We start from the raw sequence: 19,946 nt of genomic DNA on the forward strand, positions 1-19,946 counted from the left end.
TACCTGTACATGTGACCTTTTCCTATATGCAGATGATTCTGCACTGTTGGTTTCCCACAAAGACAAGAATGTGGTTGAGAAAGCCCCCAGTAAATGGCTATATGACAATAAGCTGTCACTTCACCTTGGAAAAACAGAGTCCATGTTGTTCGGGTACAAAGTGAAACTGAGGAAATCCCCAGATTTTAAGGTGGTAGTAGGTGACATAGTAGTCGTAGAAAAAGACTATGTTAAGTATCTTGGATGTGTGCAAGATAACCATCTGAAAGGGGAGAGCATGGCACAAAATGTTATCGCCGAAGTGAACCATAAAATTAGGTTCCTGGCTAGAACCTCCAAATATCTGGATAAGAATGCAATGGGGACATTGGCAGGGGCTCTTGTTCAGTGTCACTTTGACTACGCATGCTCTTCCTGTGACAATAGTGCCCCCAAGGTATTACAAAATACATTGCAGACATCTCAGAACAAATTAGTCAGGGTTATTCTTAAACTTCCAGCATCTCGACTATTCCCACTTTGAAAGCCTTAGATGGCTTAAAGTGGAGGAGAGAGTCGCTCAGATAAAATTGTGTCTTGTACATCAGATTATCCACAGTATGGTCCCCAGATACTTATGCAACTACTTTAACTTAGTTCGGGATAACCATAACTATTAAACTAGAAGGAGTTAAACTGAAGTTGTTCCTTTTAGATGTAAAAGTAGTATGGGGAAAGAAACATTTTTATAATTGGCTGCCATTCTTTGGAATAATCTTCCAAAGAATTTGAAACTTACAACCTCCATAGGTAGTTTGAAGTTCTCACTGAAAAAACGGCTAAATTAGTAGCATGTCTCAAAAGTGTTGTTTATTATATTGTGATTGTACACACAACACAATCACAATATAATAAACAACACTTATATATATATATAGGGATTGATTGTTTATATATTAAGGGTATGTGAGACAAGGAAGATGTACCTGTCCATAGTTGTTTATTAGGAACGGAAATGTTATTAATTATCGGATGTTGTGAAACAAACAACAATTGTGTCTGTCATTGTCTGTTGTCATGACAATCGCTGCCTAACCTTGTTGTATTCCCACTTCTCCTTTACCTCTTCAAAAGGACCACAATGGAAATAAGCTGTTAAGCTTTATTGTGTTATCCTTGATGATTTTCTTAAATTGTATGTGGAGGCGTCACCAGCTGGAGCGCCCTTATGTATTGATTTGACAAATTGTCAAATAAATTAAATCAATCAATAAAGGTACTCATTGCCAAAATCCTGAAGTATCCCTTTATTAAGCAGAGTTCAAATATCATGCTGGAAAGCATAGAACTCTGTGTGAATCATCAATCAAACCTTTGAACCCAAAATTGCAAACATGCATTCTACTGTTTATCTGCGTTCCAGTGCCTGTGATTACATTTTGTGTTTGTCAAATCAAATCAAATGTTATTAGTCACATGAGCCAAATAGGTGTAGACCTTACAGTGAAATGCTTACTTTACGAGCCCCTAACCAACAATGCAGTTAAAGAAAATACAGATAGGAAAAATAAATAAAAGTAACAAGTAATTAAAGAGCAACAGTAAAATAACAATAGCGAGACTATATACAGGGGGGTACCGGTACAGAGTCAACGTACAATTTTTAGGGCCTTGCATTGGTTACATTTTGTGATTGATTTTGATAAGCATGTCTCCTCTCTCCTTTCTCTTCTCTCCTCTTCCTTTTTTTCCCTCTCTCTTTTCTCTTTCCTCTCCTCTGTCCTGGACCAAACCCTTTCATTCAGGATGATGTCATCCACTGAGTCAGGAACAGGTGGTCCTAAACTACATCGCCTCTTCATCAAGTTTGACCCAGAGGTTGTAGCGGTAAGAGAATTGAATGAGTAATGGGCATCAATTGAATGATGACTATACACTCATACATATAGATAGTCAATACATCTACCAGACTGCTCTGTCCCTCCTTATTGTGCCATTCAATTGTCTTTTAAGAGTGGAATTCATATATCTATCTTGTCACCATGCATCAGACACTTGCTCCACGGAGTACGCACTTGCTCACTTCCCCTCATAGACTTAAAAGCATTGGACTGGTGAAAGCAAGGGCTAGAAGGACCGATTGTCCTCATCCTACTTTTTGCACTAGTCATTTCTCATGGGCAAGAATGAATGGAACTGGGAGAAGGCTAGAATCGGACCACAGAGCTTAGTTTTGTAATCATCGAAACAGTTCCTTTAGATGCAGTTCTCTCTTTTTGCCACCAGGTGGTGTCGATACTGCTGGGTCTATTCCAGGTGCTGTTGGCTGTGCCTCTGTACTACATGGACGTTGGCTTACCCAAACTACAACTTATGCTCCCTTTATTTATTGGCTTCCTGGTAAGATCCTAATTTAATAAAGCCATAAATAACTTTGTGTCTGTCACAGGAGGCTGCTGAGGGAAAGACGGCTCATAATAATGGCTGGAACAGAGTGAATGGAATGGCATCAAAGACATGGAAACCATGTTGTTTTATTTTTCTCTATACTTTTTCCCCCTTGCCATACCATCCCTACTCTAATTGGAGTAAACTAATGGACAACAATAGTTCTACTGCTACTTAAAGCTATTTCACTCACATCTACGGTACCTGTAGTTGAAAAATTAGACACATATTCCACATTTCTTCAAGTGTTGGATTTTCACCCACATTGGCCAATCCACCATTCATTCTGATCTTAACTCCAACCCTCCGATATCCACAGATGAACCCATCTTTCCCAGTATAATGCCATTTTGCTATTTCCTTTTGCAATACATCCCTCCATTTGACTATGATGTCTTACGAGGGTCCTGAACCTATCTATTTGTAACATTTCTACCGATATTGCCCTAAAAATAAATACTTTACTCAAGAGTATAATGATATTTCCCATTGACTGATCGTGTTTTTTCCGATCCCATAACAATACAGTCTGCAGGTCCATCTGAACCCTGATATTATGACATAACAACCATTCCTGGACCTGATTTAAAAAGTGAGCCACGATGGACAGTACCAGAAAATATATTCTATTGAATCTGTTTCCTCGTGGCAGAGTCTGCACAAGGCTGACTGTTCAATGCCCCATATACTGTATTGGGCATTCTTTTTGTAGCAAGTATTTATATAATAGCTTAAATTCAAGCGAAGGGATTGATGTGTCAATTGTGGTTTTATTTTTGACATTTTTTTATTTAACCTTTATTTAACTAGGCAATACAGTGAGCTCCAAAAGTATTGGGACGGTGACACATTTTTGTTGTTGTTTGGGCTCTGTACTCCAGCACTTTGGATTAGAAGTGACACAATGACGATGAGGTTAAATTGGAGAACGTCAGCTTTAATTTGAGGGTGTTTTCATATATATCGGGTGAACCGTTTAGAGATTACAGCACTTTTTGTACATAGGGGACCAAAAGTAATGGGACAAATTCACTTACAGTACCAGTTAAAAATTTGGACACACCTACTCATTCCAGGGTTTTTCTTTACTTTTTATAACTTTCTACATTGTATAATAATAAATCAAACTATAAAATAACACATATGGAATCATGTAGTAACCAAAAAAGTGTCAAACAAATCAAAATATATTTTATATTTGAGATTCTTCAAAGTAGCCACCCTTTGCCTTGATGACAGCTTTGAATGGCGCCGGAGGAGATGGCTGCCGTTTTACGGACTCCTAACCAACTGTGCTATTTTGTTTGTTTTTTCGCATTGTTTGTAACTTATATTTTAACTTATTCTGTACATAATGTCGCTGCTACCGTCTCTTATGACCGAAAATAACTTCTGGACATCAGAACAGCAATTACTCACCTCAAACTGGGCAAAGATTTTTTCTTTAACGTGTCCAAAGCAAAGGATATACTGCTTCCTCGGGAATGGGCCCAAATCCCCGTCATTTGCTAGAAGAAAAGACAGAGAAAAAGGTGGCGGAGGTCGGGCTGCCTTCTGAGAATTCGTAGGCGAGTGAGTAAACCCCCACTACCATCTGTTCTATTTGCCACCGTGCAATCATTGGAAAACAAAATGGATGATATACGATCAAGACTATCCTACTAACGGGACATTAAAAACTATAATATCTTATGTTTCACCGAGTCGTGGTTGAACGACAACACGGATAATATAGAGCTGGCGGTATTTTCCATGCATCTGCATTTACAGAGAAGCTAGGGGGTGGGTGTTTATTTGTCAATAACAGCTGGTGCGCGATGTCTAATATTAAAGAAGTCTCAAGGTATTGCTCGCCTGAGGTAGAGTAATTTATGATACGCTGTAGACCACACTATCTACCAAGAGAGTTATAATCTATATTATTTGTAGCCGTCTATTTACCACCACAAACCGATGCTGGCACTAAGACCGCACTCAACAAGCTGAATAAGGCCATACGCAAACAAGAACATGCTCATCAAGAAGCGGTGCTCCTAGTGACCGGGGACTTTAATTCAGGCAAACTTTCTGTTTTACCTCATTTCTACCAGCATGTCACATGTGCAACCAGAGGAACACAGAGACGCACATACAGAGATGCATACACAGCTTTCGCATACATAGCTCTCCCTCACCCTTCATTTGGCAAATCTGATCATAATTCTATCTTCCTGATTCCTGCTTACAAGCAAAAACTAAAGCAGGGAGTACCAGTGACTCGCTCAATACGGAAGTGGTCAGATGACGCAGATGGTACACTACAGGACTGTTTTTCTAGCACAGACTGAAGTATGTTCCAGGATTCATCCAATGGCATTGAGGAGTATACCACCTCAGTCATCGGCTTCATCAATAAGTGCATCGACGATGTCCCCACAGTGACCGTACGTACATATCCCAACCAGAAGCCATGGATTACAGGCAACTGGATCCTGGACTTCCTGACGGGCCACCCCCAGGTGGTAAGGGTAGGCAACAACACGTCTGCCACGCTGATCCTCAACACTGGGGCCCCTCAGTGGTGTGTGCTTAGTCCCCTTCTGTACTCCCTGTTCACCCACGACTGCGTGGCCAAACACGACTCCAACACCATCATTAAGTTATCTGATGACACAACAGCCTGATTACCAACAATGATGAGACAGCCTATAGGGAGGAGGTCAGAGACCTGGCAGTATAGTGCCAGGACGACAACCTCTCCCTCAATGTGAGCAAGATAAAGGAGCTGATCGTGGTCTACAGGAAAAGGCGGGCCAAACAGGCCACCATTAACATTGACGGGGCTGTAGTGGAGCGGGTTGAAAGTTTCAAGTTTCCACATCAACAACAAACTATCATGGTCTAAACCCATCAAGACAGTCATGAAGAGGGCACGACAACACCTATTCCTCCTCAGGAGATTGAAAATAATTGGCATGTGTCCCCAGATCCTCAAAAAGTTCTACCGTCTCAGTGCTTCTCCTTCCAATAGGTCACTTCCCCTTTAATTCCCAATTAAATAGTGCTTCTCCTTCCAATTAGGGCGCTTTCCGTTTAATTCCCAATTAAATAGCCAGCATCAGCTACGGAAAAGTGCGGTTGTGATGGAGACGTGAATGAGGATATGTTCAACCCAAGGTTCTGAAGCGTCTCTTCTGTTTGTTTTGTTGCATTTGAAAGTGTGCTTTGTAGCCTAATAGCAAGTTTACCCAGGATCGGATCCACTCTTTGCATCCGTGGACTACACCTCTCCGTTGTTCTTCGTGGCCTTTCTCCGCTGGAGATCTGTTGGCGGATTGGATTGTCTGACTGACCGACTACAACCTTTTTGTATACGGTATTTCAGTTGTTTTGGTGTGATGTATACCATGATTTATGTAGTTAGTTGTAGTTGAGGACTTATTAAGCGTTGATACGCTTGATGGTTGTGGTAAAATAATTGTTATTTTGATTGTATGATTGATACTGGGTTTACGCTAGCTACACTTGTATGAACGGACAAACATTGCGTGACTAAGGTCACTTGAGTTCCCTGAACTCCTTTACCGGGCTGGACTCTTTTAGGCCCGAACTACAGGACTTTTCTGGAAGAACCAGAACTCATTGTTATGTTATTTATACAGTATATGTGTGTGTGTGTGTAATCATTTATGTTGGTAATACAACCCACGCAAAAGAATACTGTTTTGAACATATTTCCAATGTTTTAAGGGTTTATGAAAAATGTATGTCCATCCTGACTTTTACATAAGTCCTTTGTATTGGTGTAGACTTGACGGCCCAGATGGGACTCATTCCCTCCCATACCAAAAGGAGAAACCAATATTTTCTCTGGTAGGCACAACCTATCTGGCACCCCTATAAACAATAACCTCAAGTCAAAACCGTTACAAGCTGCACCATGGAGAGCATCCTGACCGGTTGCATCACCGCCTGGTATGGTAACTGCTCGGCATCTGACCATAAGGCGCTACAGAGGGTAGTGCGTACGCCCTAGTACATCATTGGGGCCAAGCTTCCTGCCATCCAGGACCTTTATATTAGGTGGTGTCAGATGAAAGACCAAAAAATTGTCAAAGGCTCCAGTCACCCAAGTCATAGACTGTTCTCTCTGCTACCGCATGGCAAGCGGTAAATATAGGTCGAAAAGGCTCCTTATTAACAGCTTCTACCCCCAAGCCATAAGACTCCTGAGCAATTAATCAAATGGCCACCCGGCCTATGTACGTTGACACCTCGCCCCATTTGTTTTTACGCTGCTGCTACTCGTTGTAAATTATCTATGCATAGTCACTTTACCCTGACCTACATATACAAATTACCTCGACTAACATGTAACCCTGCACATTGACTCTGTAATGTTACCCCTTGTATATAGCCTTGTTGTTATTTTATTGTGTTACTTTTTATTACTTTAGTTTATTTGGTAAATATTTTCTTAACTCTTTCTTGAACTGCACTGTTAAGAGCTTGTAAATATGCATTTCACGGTAAAGGTCTACACCTGTTGTATTCGGTGCATGTGACAAATAAAGTTAGATTTGATTTGAGTTAAACTCTCTCCACCATCTTCATGAGAAATTATTTTCCAACAGTCTTGAAGGAGTTCCCACATATGCTGTGAACTTGTTGGCTGCTTTTCCTTCACTCTGTGGTCCAACTCATCCCAAACCATCTCATTTGGGTTGACGTCGGGTGATTGTGGAGGTCAGGTAATCTGATGCAGCACTCATCACTCTCCTTGATCAAATAGCCCTTACAAGGCCTGGAGGTGTGTTTTGGGTCATTGTCCTGTTGAAAAACAAATGATAATCCCACAAAGCGCAAACCAGACGGGATGGCATATCGCTGCAGAATGCTGTGGTAGCCATGCTGGGTAAGTGTGCCTTGAATTCTAAATAAATCACTGACAGTGTCACCAGCAAAGCACCCCCATACATCACACCTCCTCCTCCATGCTTCACAGTGGGAACCACACATGCGGAGATCAACCGTTCACCTACTCTGCGTCTCTCAAAGACAAGGCGGTTTGAACCAAAAATCTCAAATTTGGACTCATCAGACCAAAGGACATATTGCCACCGGTCTAATGTCCATTGCTCGTGTTTCTTGGCCCAAGCTAGTCTCTTCTTATTATTGGTGTCCTTTAGTAGTGGTTTCTTCGCAGCAATTCAACCATTGAAGGCATGATTTACGCAGTCTCCTCTGAACAGTTGATGCTGAGATGTGTCTGTTACTTGAACTCTTTGAATAATTTATTTGGGCTACAATTTCTGAGGCTGGTAACTCTAATGAACTTGTCCTCTGTAGCAGATGTAACTCTGGGTCTTCCTTTCCTGTGGCGGTCCGTATGAAAGCCAGTTTCATCATAGCGCTTGATGGTTTTTGCGACTACACTTGAAGAAACGTTCAAAGTTCTTGATATTGACTGACCTACATGACTTAAAGTAACTGTTGTTGACTGTTTCTGTTTCTCTTTGCTTATTTGATCTGTTCTTGCCATAATATGGACTTGGTCTTTTACCAAATAGGGTTATCTTCTGTATACCACCCCTACCTTGTCACAACACAACTGATTGGCTCATACGCATTACAAAGGAAATAAACTCCACAAATGTACTTTTAACAAGGCACACCTGTTCATTGAATTGCATTCCAGGTGACTACATCATGAAAATGGTTGAGAGAATGTCAAGACTGTGCAAAGCTGTCATCAAGGCAAAGGGTGGCTATTTTGAAGAATCTCAAATATAAAATATTTTGATTTGTTTAACACTTTTTTGGTTACTACATCTGTTATTTCATAGTTTTGATGTCTTCACTATTATTCTGCAATGTAGAAAATAGTAAAAATAAAGAAAATCCTTGAATGAGTTGGTGTGTCCAAACTTTTGACTGGTACTGTATATGTAGTAAAAAGTGTTTGGTCTAATTATTCATAGCACGTAATGACTACATCAAGCTTGTGACTCTACAAATTTGTTGGATATATTTGCTTGTTGTTTTTGGTTCTGTTTCAGATTTGTTTGTGCCCAATGGAAATTAATGGTAAGTAATGTATATTGTAAATAAGAATAGAACATGTTTCTAAACACTTCTACATTAATGTTACAGAAGCACAAATATAATAACCCCAAGACATGCTAACCTCTCACCATTACAATAACATGGGAGGTTAGCACTTTTTGGGGGGAATGACATTTGTGCTTTTGTAACTTTCTCACTCATCATTATTCGCGATTCATTCAGGATTATCCATAATCATGGTAGCATCCACATTAATGCAGAAGTGTTTAGAAACATATTCTATTATTTACCATAAGTGACTCCAAAATTACACAAAATATTATTTGGCATAAATAGGTATGGTGACAGAGGGCAACCTTGTTTTACGCCTCTTGACAATTCAAAGTTCTCAGAAGTAACTTATTATGTCACAAAGGATTGTTATGCATGACTTTTACCCATCTTATGAGTGGGTTCAAAAATCCAGGGACTGTATCAGATGCTTTCTCAAATTCTGCTAAAATTATTATAGCTGGTTTCTCTCATTCTCATAGTTTTCTATTATTTCTAGTAGTTGCCTAATGTTGTCTCCAATTATCTTCCTTTTAACAATCCCGTCTGATTGTGATGAATAATGTCCAGTAGGACCTTGTTTATTCTATCAGCAATACATTTAGCCAATATTTTTGCGACACAACATTGAGGGGTGACCATGTGTTTGATATATTTGATACCATTCTGCTCCAGCCATTACCACGAGCCCGTCCTCCCCAATTAAGGTGCCAAGCTTCCTCTGGCTTCTGTTTATATGCATAGGCTATATGTTATATAATGTGCATCATTGAAGGGTTTGGTTTTCTTTTTTCACATCTGTATCAATTGAAACAACAGATTGTTTCTACTTTCTTTCAAAGTTTGTGACGGCAGGGTCGTTCGCCTTCGCCTGTGAGAAGTCTCCCAGCAGACAGCTAGTAAGACATTACAACAGTCACGTGTTGCATTGGAATATACACTGCTCTAAACGGGTGTAATCGATTCCATTATTCAAATGTCTACCTGTACAGTAGTCCACATATTGGGCTGAACATGTTGCCCATGGGCTACTGTGCAATGTATATACCCTATTAAGTGCATGAGAAGATACATCCATTATGTAGCAACATTTAGGTCCAAGACCTTTTTTCTCTTAGGAACAATTTCATCTTTGGGGCCAGGAGATTTTCCTGTCTCTACTTACTCTATCTTCCATGTTGTGTCTTTCTCCCCAGCTGACGGGCTGTGCCTACACTAACATGGCCAGCCTGTTGGCGGGCCTACTGGCTCTGTGTATGTACAGCGTCTCCCTACACTCCGTCCAGGGCACTGCTCAACCCTGCACTCTGCCAAGCATCGACCTGTATGCAGGGGCTGCACAAAAGTGCCCAGGAGAGTACCTGGAGGTAAGGAATGATTTGTGGGTGGGTGGTTGATAAGTGTGGGTGTGTCTGTGGACAGTTTGTTTTGTTTGCCACTATGCTATTTTAGTGCCCTGGTGTGTGTGTGTGGCACAGTTATTATTATTTATTTTTTGTGTGTGTTTATCCTTGTCTTTTTCTTGGTCCCAGGGGTTCTTCAGGAGTGTCACAGTACTACTCATCGTTTATGACCTGGGGGCTCTTATCCTCCACTCTCTCCTCTCTTTGTCCGCACTCAAGGGACTCAGAGTGGGACTGTGCCGAATGATCAATTAGTCAAACTGATTAACCAATGGATGCTAGTTGAAAAACCTATTTTAGAAAAATATTACATTTACATTTAAATTTAAGTCATTTAGCAGACGCTCTTATCCAGAGCGACTTACAAATTGGTGCATTCACCTTATGATATCCAGTGGAACAACCACTTTACAATAGTGCATCTAACTCTTTTAAGGGGGGGGGGGGGGTTAGAAGGATTACTCTATCCTATCCTAGGTATTCCTTAAAGAGGTGGGGTTTAAAAATATGAATCTGTTTTATCATTTTTATCAGTGACCACATTTCCTTTAACTTGTTCATGTTTTTTTTTTCATGGGTTTGTTTATTCCTTTCCAGCTTTACAGGCTTACCATTTTTTGAGAAACCTAATAAAATCATTTGTATAAACTCTGGACTTCTCATACTTATTTAGATTGAGGGTTGTGTGTTCAGTGTAAGGTCACTGCTGGCTTTTCATAATAACCTATAAATATCAGGAACAACATTCTTTCCATACTGTTTCACTTGTAGTTAGTCATTACTTTTGGATACATATAGTGCTGCCAATGTTTTATTAGTAAGCGCTTATAGAGAGTCATGATGACATATTGGCCATTGACATAATGTTCCACTTTTTCCAACCAGACTTCGTGTACTTTACTGGGTACCTCCCTGCCAGCCTGTCCCTGCTGGCATTCATGGAATAATCGTGTCACGTAGGGGTGGGTTTCCCTTCAAATCAGATGCGCGCTGGATGAAACCATTGCCCAAAGAAGTGGATAAACTGTTCATGCTATCTAAAGATTTGCTTTCAGGTTCAAGAAATTAACAATGCTGTGGTTAAAGCACCAACATGATCACAATATATTTTCATTTTCTTTAGTTAGAAAGGTCATTGAATTATTGACACTGCATTTAATAACCCCCCCCCCCCGGAAGCAGAAATAGGTCATTCCAAAAATGGCGGCGGTTTGTGGTAGTGTGAAGTGAAACTTTCCAAATATTGCTGATAAAACATAGCTATTCTTTAATCCATTTTGAGGATTATCGTCGAACAGATATTGAAGAAATTATTGTTGGACTGCTGTACCCGACGCCAAGCAACACGATCGAATGACGTCGTTTTTTTGAGGATTTGGAGATCGCGAACGGTGCGCTTTCCGCAAAGTTGACGGTAGCAAGAGTGCCTTTCATTGAATGTGATCATAACGATTGTTGTTGTCATCTCTACACGGAACTCGAACAACCAGTTAAGGCTAACCAGCCCGTAAAATTACGTTGGATTCTTCTTTTACCGGCTATTTTCACACCAGATTGCCTTGTATATTGGGGTCAGGGCTCCCGTGCCCGTTTTACGTCATCCGTCACCCACACACAGGTTGATGCCCGTTAATGTTGTGTGCCCTGTCGCAACGAATTTCTTGATTTGCTAGTAGCATAACGTAATTAATTTTGCCCGCTAACTTGCTTTATAATGTGATAGCCAGTCTGCGTGTTGTGGCTAACTATAGCTGGTTGACAACAGTATTAGTGTCGGTCAGCTGATGGCAAGCCATCAATCAAGATAGCTAGGGTGCGTTCAGCAGGGCACAATGTTGTGGAACGTTACACACATGCCTCTCTGACATGTAGAATAAGGAACCCTGACGACATATATCAACAGGGGGTCAGCTCCCACTCAGCCCAGTCAAAGCTCGTCTTTGTCCTGGGACCACACTGGTGGAACAAGCTTCCCCCTACTGCCAGGACAGCGTAGTCCCTGCCCATCTGTAAATTTATTTGAAACCCTACCTCATCAAGAGTATCTTAAATAAGAAACCAATTCCCTGCAATAGTCTTTTCCTACTAGCAAGGACTTTGTTGATAACTACTTTATTGAGGGAAAATGTACTTACTATGACTGTGGTATGTTGTCTCACCTAACTATCTTAAGATAATTGTAAGTCTCTCTGGATAAGAGCATCTGCAAAATTACTAAAATGTAAAAAATATAAATAGATCTATCAATGTTATTTCTAACTGCAATGTCCCACAACGTTTGCCTACTGAATGTGGCCCATGTTTAATGACTAGGCAAAGATTTAGCCAAGATAGCAAGCAGCTGAAGTAACTTAGGCCTGATCAGGATTTAGCTCGAGTCTGGTTTATCAAAGCCTAAATGTATGTAGTAGAGCTTGGCCCAATAAAATGAGACATATCAAATTTTAACACCGACCATACCGATCACTTATCGCAGGCATTTTGCTGATACCGTTCATTACGATAAGTAGCCTATTCTAGAGAAATGTGAAGTTTGAAATTACATAAGTTTGCTAATATGGGTGAATATAATGGGACAATTGATGGCTACAATCATCGAACAAGTAGTAGTTGAAAGGATAGTTAAAAAAAAACAAAAAAAAACAGTGGTGCACAATGTTATAAACTTATTGTTCTATTTATCGTTATCGCATCAATTCAGGCAATTTATTGCGATATGGATTTTTGTCCCTATCGCCCAGCTCTAGTATGTAGTATCATGGCGGAACAATGCGACTTTTTAGTGCTCACAGATAACTGTCAATTCTGTCTTGTATGATAACGCTAGATTATAGTCTAGAAAATAATTTCCCATTTAATATTTTATCAGACTGCCTGTTCATTTATCAGTTTGTGTGGATCTATTTTGTATCCTGTCAGTTTCAAGTTTTTTTCTCAAATTATCTATGTTCAGTAAACTGATGACATTGACAGCTCACTTTTCCCTCCATCTGATTGACAGCGGTCCTGGCAAATCAATGGACAAGCTTCAGGACCTCAGCCAATCCGAGTTGGAGGATTTGCTGGACAATACAGAGCGGGTGGAGTCCATGGCATTGGAATCTGATGAGGTAAGCAATCACGTCTTTGCTTTGTCTTATTGTCTGTCTATTATGTTTTGTACAGATTGAGATGTAGCCTGGTTCCAGATCTGTTTGTGCTCTAACCAACTCCTGTTGTCATTTATTATTGTCATACGCCATGTTAGGCAGGACACTCACCACAGGAGTTTGCAAGACGGCATAAAAAACGATCTGGAACCAGGCTAGTCGAGATGCGCCGCTCTTACTGAAATGCCTCTAGTGTTTTGTATCAGAGTAAGGGATAATGAATAGCCAAGCTTGTCTATAGGCCTATCTCTGAGCTGAGACCTTGCTTTTTCTGTCAGGTCACACGACCTGGCTATTACTCAATGTAAGCCCTAGATGAATGATTAATCTGAAGATAGACATCTAGGTCTCATCTCACTCTGACCAGTAGCAATGTTCAAGCTCATCCTGCCATCAGCAGTTTTTTTACAAGGTCATATTGACTTACTTCTCTTCCACCTTTGTCCATAGGTCCAAAACACTAACCATTGAGGTTCATTTGTTTGTCTTCACTCTTCACGTGGGGAGTTATGTTCGCTAGATGCAAAATGACCTGTTCCTGGCCAACTCGTCTTGTTGGTTAAGCCGTGTTAAGTTGCTGCCGTCTTGGCTAGCCAGGTCTGCCTGAAAAAATATTCATTATTTCAAGCAGGGGACTGACTTCCTTGGTAAATAAAGTTGAGAGAAGAAAAAAAAACATTGATAGAGAGAAACACATCACCAGGCAAACCTGTCCTTATCATAGTGTAAACGGTGTCCGTGGGCTAGCTTAGCATATAGCGTTGCCTCCCTGAACTACCCTCTGACTGGGCTTGAACCTCTCCCTCGCCAACACACGTGAACGTCAGCTTGGCAATGTACGAACCAGTCGAGCTATAGAGAAGGATCCAATTGGCAACATTTCAAGCTAGCTGAGCTCACGGCACATTCTTATCTCCGTTACACTAGCATGGCCGGGACACTGGTCTCAGAAGGGAGGACCTGGCAGCTTCTGTCAAACACAGACTGATACTGTATGGCAATGTCATCATTCAACGTGTTGCCGTGATCTACCAATCACAGAGTCACGTAGAGGAGGAGAGAGTAGTGCCCTGAGCAGGACTTGAACCCGGGTCGCCTGACCCCAAGACGAACGCACTATCCACAATCCTAAAAAACGTTATCCCAAATGGGAGAGATCTTAACATGCTGATCAAGGCTAGGGTCGTTTATGAGAATTAGCTAGCTATGTAAGTTGACGTCCGGTCACTACTATCTGTTGTACATGGTCCCGGTCAAAAATACATTAAAAAAAAATACAATGTATTATTGACTTCTCGTCTATAGATTCAGAACATCCAGCTGGAGAGGGAGATGGCACTGGCCTCCAACCGTAACCTGGCAGAACAGAACCTGGACATGAAGCCTCGCCTGGAGAGACAGAGAGAACATCTAGTGGAGAGATACTCTGAACTGGAGGGAGTCAGAGAGACCTACAGACAACACTGTGACCAGAAAGGTAAGGGATAGAGGGAGGGATGGAGGGAGTCAGAGAGACCTACAGACAACACTGTGACCAGGGATGAGATGGGAGGTTATTGATGGATAATGGAGTGACAGATGAAGAAAAGCAACCTAATAGGGAATAGGGTGCCATTTAGTACTAAGCCTTGGTCTCTACTGGTCAAACACAGACAGACAGAGCCCCCCCTCCAGGCTTCCAGATCTGGCCTGTGTGTCTGTCTGCCAGGGTCTCCCCGGATACCATCGCATCAGCTCCCATTCCACTGCCGTCAGCGCTTTGTCAGGAAGCAGAACAGGCCGTGTGATCTGTGTACATGCGCTCCTGCAGCCTTGTTTTGTAAGCTTTTCATGAGAAGCTGTGTTTGATGGTGTCCGTTTGCAGGGCTGGAATTGGTGTCTGTTGTAAAGTCTGCTATTATAGTTATGTCATGTTTTTCCTGAAGGTGATTAGGTAATATGGAATGCATTGTTATTTCAACCCTAAATCAGTCCTAGTGATTCACCTTGACTGGGTTTGAACCTTTACTCAACCAGCATAATTGTGGGAGCTTGCCTTCAATGAGAAGTCTACCAGAGGTATTTGAAGATGCATGAAAGTAGATTGTCCTGTTGCGTGTGTATCCATGTTTATCCAACAATGAGCTTCATGGCTGAGCTTCATGAGATTACTTTGTTCTCATTTTTAAATGTGTTTAATAGGCTTGGGCAGTATCCAGATTTTCATACCGTCCTTCTCTCGTCCTGGGATTTACGGTGTTACCTGCATGGCACAGAAGGGGGCGCTAAAAACGCAAGAAAAGCCCATTGGAAAAGCCCTATTACCAGAATGCTAACGAAGTTAGCACAAACAAATAGTGAAATCACATAGACGCTGTTAGCTAAACGCTAACATGCGAAAACAAACATTATTGCAAATTCAGCTCATAAAGTTATACAAGCATAGTTGGTAACTACCGATGTTGTTTTTGGAGAGTGGACTTTTCCGAGAGAAATTGTTCAAATGGACCAAGTTGCGGTGCATGCTTTTCTGATGGAAGAGCAGCATGTGTACATGGAGCAGATGGGAGAAGAGCGGAGGAGAAGGAAAAACTATAGTAGGAAGCACACGGGGGGAAAAAATGTCAAACATTTAGTCGTGAATAGCGTACAATTGTAACTTCATCACCTCTTGTGTGCCACATAACTGAGATTCGCCTATAGATATCGAAACGCTACGGACTCACTAGCTCGCTTTCTCCCGTTGTGCTATTTATAAACAAACACATGACTGGCTCAATTGGGGAACTACGGTAAGCTTCATAATGTGACCGGTGAAATGAAGAACGCAATCTCCTAACGTATTGCACAAGTTGACTGCAGGTATTTACTTAAGTAGCTACAAATATTGAAACATTTCAAATACATAGTTTGAAGCTATTAAAAAAATATAATAAAAAGCTTTTTCCAAATACCCCGGTATACGGTGTATACAGTATACCGCCCAAGCCTAGTGTTTAATAACAGGCGTGAAGCATTGTGCTGTCAGTGTCTACTGGGACTTAGAAGCTTGGCATGACATTGGTGTGTGGGAGGTGTTTATTTCTCCCTTTTTCTCTTACACTCCCTCCCTCTATATTGGTGTCTTACTGGCTATCTCTCTTACTGTCTCTCTCCATTTCTGCCCCCTCTCTTTTATTCTCTTGCTCTCCCTCTCTTCCATTCTCTGCCTCACTCACTCCCCCCCAGATGGCATCATGGGGCAGGCATCGCCGGAGGGGTTGTTCTCCAAACTTCAGACAGAGGGCGCCAGCACGGAGACGGAGTCAGAGGTGAGAGGCCGCAGTGACAGACTTCTCAGGCGGAAAATGAAACCGGCGGATGATAATGATGACGAGTATGGGAGATGTGTATCCATCCTAAAACACAGGACCAATGACGACAAAATGATCAGCTTATCTCTTACTCTATTCAACGCCGTGCAGAGGACCAGCAGTTGGAATAAGACGATGATAATACATAAATAATACATTTTCAGACATTGACATTGGTCTCCCCTTTTAACTCTCGCTCTGTTTCTTTTTCTCTCTCTTCATCTCTCTCTCCATCAGTCTCTGGCAGATGAGTTTCTGGACGGCCAGCTGTCTCTGGACTCGTTCCTTGACCGTTTCCTCTCCCTCCGCTCCCTCGCTCACAAAAGACGAGTACGGATAGAGAAGCTGCAGGAAATCCTGCGCCAGAAGAAGGAGACCGCCGCGGGCGATGCCTCCACCGGCTCCATGACGTCACAAACGAGCGCCAATCAAGACCCAGCGACGACACAGTCATCGCCATGGAATCATCATCCTCAGCAACAACAACCGCAGCAGAATTCCAATCCCAACAACCACGCTAGTTTCCAAAACGGCCCCGGTTCCGCCCTACCTTACACCCCATACCCCGTCTCCCATCCTAACCCGACAGCTACCTCTGCAGTATCAGGCCCAGGCCCGTCCATTCCCCCAGGTCAATTTCCTCCCTACCCCAGCCCCGGCTCACCTTTCACCTCAGCGGTGGGCTACTCAGCCCGTCCTGCTTTTGGGCCTCCGGCCACTGCCTGCCCATACCCCACCCAGCCTACGTTCCCTGGTGTCCCCGGCTCAGGGTCTGCGTTCGGGCAATACAGTGCCCCCAACACCGCCCCCTACCCCTCTGCGTACACCTACGGTGGGGTTGGGGGGTATGGCTACCCCACGGGCCCTGCTCTGCCCAACTCTCAGTCCCCCACAGGCAGGCCACAGTACAGGCCCGGGTTTGGAGTGCCACAGCCCTACTCCTGAACCTCCCTCTGCTCTCACCCCGTCACTCCTCTCCCACCACACATTCTCCAGTCTCTCTCTCATTCACTCTTTTTTTCTGACTCTTTACCTCTCTCTCGATCTGCCTCTTCTCCTCCCCCTCCCCTCCTGTCATTCAAGTGCATAACTGTCTCAGGACCTCCCCTTGTTCTCCAATGTGTTAGAAACACTCTCTCTCTTTCCCTCTCTTCCTATTGGCTGTCAGCCTTTTTACTCTTCTCCCTCCCTTTGTGGAATACTGAGCCAATCAACAAGACCTTGGCCATGTACGTTTCAGATAGAAATGGAGCTGACGTGACTCTTTATTCGACATGTTGGGGCGGCAGGGTAGCCTAGTTGTTAGAGCGTTGGACTAGTAACCGAAAGGTTGCAAGTTCAAATCCCCGAGCTGACAAGGTACAAATCTGTCGTTCTGCCCCTGAACAGGCAGTTAACCCACTATTCCTAGGCCGTCATTGAAAATAAGAATTTGTTCTTAACTGACTTGCCTAGTTAAATAAAGGTTAAAAAAAAAATGTCATAAAATATATTTACACATCATGTGATCCTTATCAATGGTTTCACCCTGTAGCACAAGTCCCTTGTGGCACTGTGTTCGGTATATGCATTAGAGTACATTTGACTTGTTCTAACACCCATATCATTCTACACCGATGTCAGATTACATGTGTTGATCATATTCGTTCGTATATGATAACTTAATACCCACCCGAACCAAAACGTTTTCCATGTGCAGTTTTGTTCACGAATTCTGTTCTGTAAACTCTTTCTTGCTCTTTGTTCTGGTTAGAAAGTACTTAAGACAATACTAAAGAAGGAAAATCCTATGAAGTCATAGCTACTCTAGGATCTGACCATGTAATTGTATTCATTGTGATCTAAAAGGCTAAACTGATCCAATATCAGCACTCTTACTCTGAGAGGCTTTATGAATGCGGGCCCTGATCAGTGGTCGTTTTGGAGACTTCAATAACCCTGTCTTCTTTCTTATTCACCTGGCTGTGCATGTATGATGTTTGTTTCTTAGCCAAATCTGGACATCTTTACAGGTGTAGGATTTTAATTTGACCAGTTTTTCACAGCAGGTAAATAATCCTGTAGCAAAAGGACGTGAATTATTGTGTGGATTATAATTTATGGAGTTTTTTTTTAGGGGTTGATAAAAAAATATATATAAAAAAATATATACAAGGGCGAATCAAGTCTGAAATTACAAACTTTAAAATACTTTTTTCAACCTTGAATACACTACAAGTTTGCATTTTCTGCTGTGCAGGGTGATCAAATTAAGATCCAACATTTGTATGTCCTACAAGTTTAGCTTCCAAGTCTTTTCTTTCTTGGCAGAATGTTTAGGTATTGTGATGCCTATTGACAATGATGTCGTTGTTTACAGAATCATATCTGTATTCTCTGTCGAGGATCATGCCTGTTTCTCTGGTATCTCCGTTTTCTCTCCCTCCCACACGTTTTAACTTCACACTCCGTTTCGTCCCCCGTCCCCGAGGGCTCACTTGGCGTTAAACTCACCTCTCGTCTTTCTCTCCTTCCCTCTCAACTCACTCTTTATTTCACCCTCTTTCTCCTTCTTCAAAATATGCCTGTTGACATGAACTGATGCTTGACAATGATTGCAATGAGGAAATTGTTTATTTCTGTAAATTCACTTCCAGTGAGAATATGTGATTTGTATAAATGATTAAAGAGATGTTATTGATAACAAGGGACTAATGGGCTGCGCCCAAAATGGAACCCTATTCCCTTAGGGCTCTGGTCAAAAGTAGTGCACTATATAGGGGAAGTGGGTGCCATTTAGGACTGATCTGCCTGCTTTAGCTCAGAAAGCACAGGATGAGAGAGCTGTGACGGGGGTACTACAAAGATTAATACCGCCTCCATGACGGCTCATACAGCATTCATAGACACTTATGTCATCTTAGTCATGAGCTCTTCAACCCTAATCAGTGGTCTTAAACGGAGTGTTACTACATTGGTTGCCATCATGCTCTATGAAGGCGTTATGTAGCGCCTATGTAGGGCCTCTTCATCAGGTTAACTGGTTGGAATGACTGGTCTACGACCAGGGGGCAGTGTCTTACTGGTATTATCACACTACTACTGTTCCAAATAGCACTCTACCCCCTACAGAATGCACTACTTTTGACCAGAGCCCTATGGGCAGGGAATAGGGTTCCGTTTGGGACGTGACTAAAGGAAGAAAAGATGAGTCAGAAATTGTGTTTTAGAAGCCCAACGGAGATACGCAGCATTAATAAGGGGGAAATAAAAATACAAGCTTGGAGCTTGTTTTAAGTTTCTTTATTTTTTTGTGAATATTATTAAACACTGAACTTGATCTAAGAGCTGTGTTCAGACTCGTAATTTGAAAATCAATTTTATTTTTTTATCTTCTTAGATTTGTTATTTTCTCTCTGTGTGGTAGAAGAAATAGCACGGTAACTGCCTGATGCGGGGAGAAAGTTAGTTTTGACTGTTCTTAATCCAATTGCATCAAGGGCGATTCAAGTCGGATAGAACTTGATTGAGTTTAATTGATTTGATTTAAAAGGCGTGGG

The 19,946-nt window shown here is 41.9% G+C and overlaps 1 protein-coding gene across 4 annotated transcripts; it reads left to right on the plus strand.

The window, feature by feature from the left end:
- Positions 1-11,106: 11,106 nt before the first annotated feature.
- LOC139579073 (vacuolar protein sorting-associated protein 37B-like) lies at positions 11,107-19,731 on the plus strand. 4 transcript variants are annotated; one of them, XM_071407306.1, is made up of 5 exons: positions 11,107-11,340; positions 12,928-13,036; positions 14,381-14,552; positions 16,283-16,365; positions 16,645-19,731. In XM_071407306.1, the coding sequence occupies exons 2-5, from the start codon at positions 12,944-12,946 to the stop codon at positions 17,350-17,352; spliced, it is 1,056 nt and encodes a 351-aa protein (XP_071263407.1). In that variant the 5' UTR covers positions 11,107-11,340; positions 12,928-12,943; the 3' UTR covers positions 17,353-19,731. The 4 variants fall into 4 exon arrangements, with proteins under 4 accessions (XP_071263407.1, XP_071263408.1, XP_071263409.1 ...); XM_071407307.1 differs by having other exon boundaries at positions 11,114-11,317; XM_071407308.1 differs by lacking the exon at positions 11,107-11,340 and adding an exon at positions 11,392-11,415.
- The last annotated feature ends 215 nt before the right edge of the window (positions 19,732-19,946 follow it).

The sequence above is a fragment of the Salvelinus alpinus genome, chromosome 6, assembly GCF_045679555.1.
Source record: "Salvelinus alpinus chromosome 6, SLU_Salpinus.1, whole genome shotgun sequence".
Classification (NCBI taxonomy): domain Eukaryota; kingdom Metazoa; phylum Chordata; class Actinopteri; order Salmoniformes; family Salmonidae; genus Salvelinus; species Salvelinus alpinus.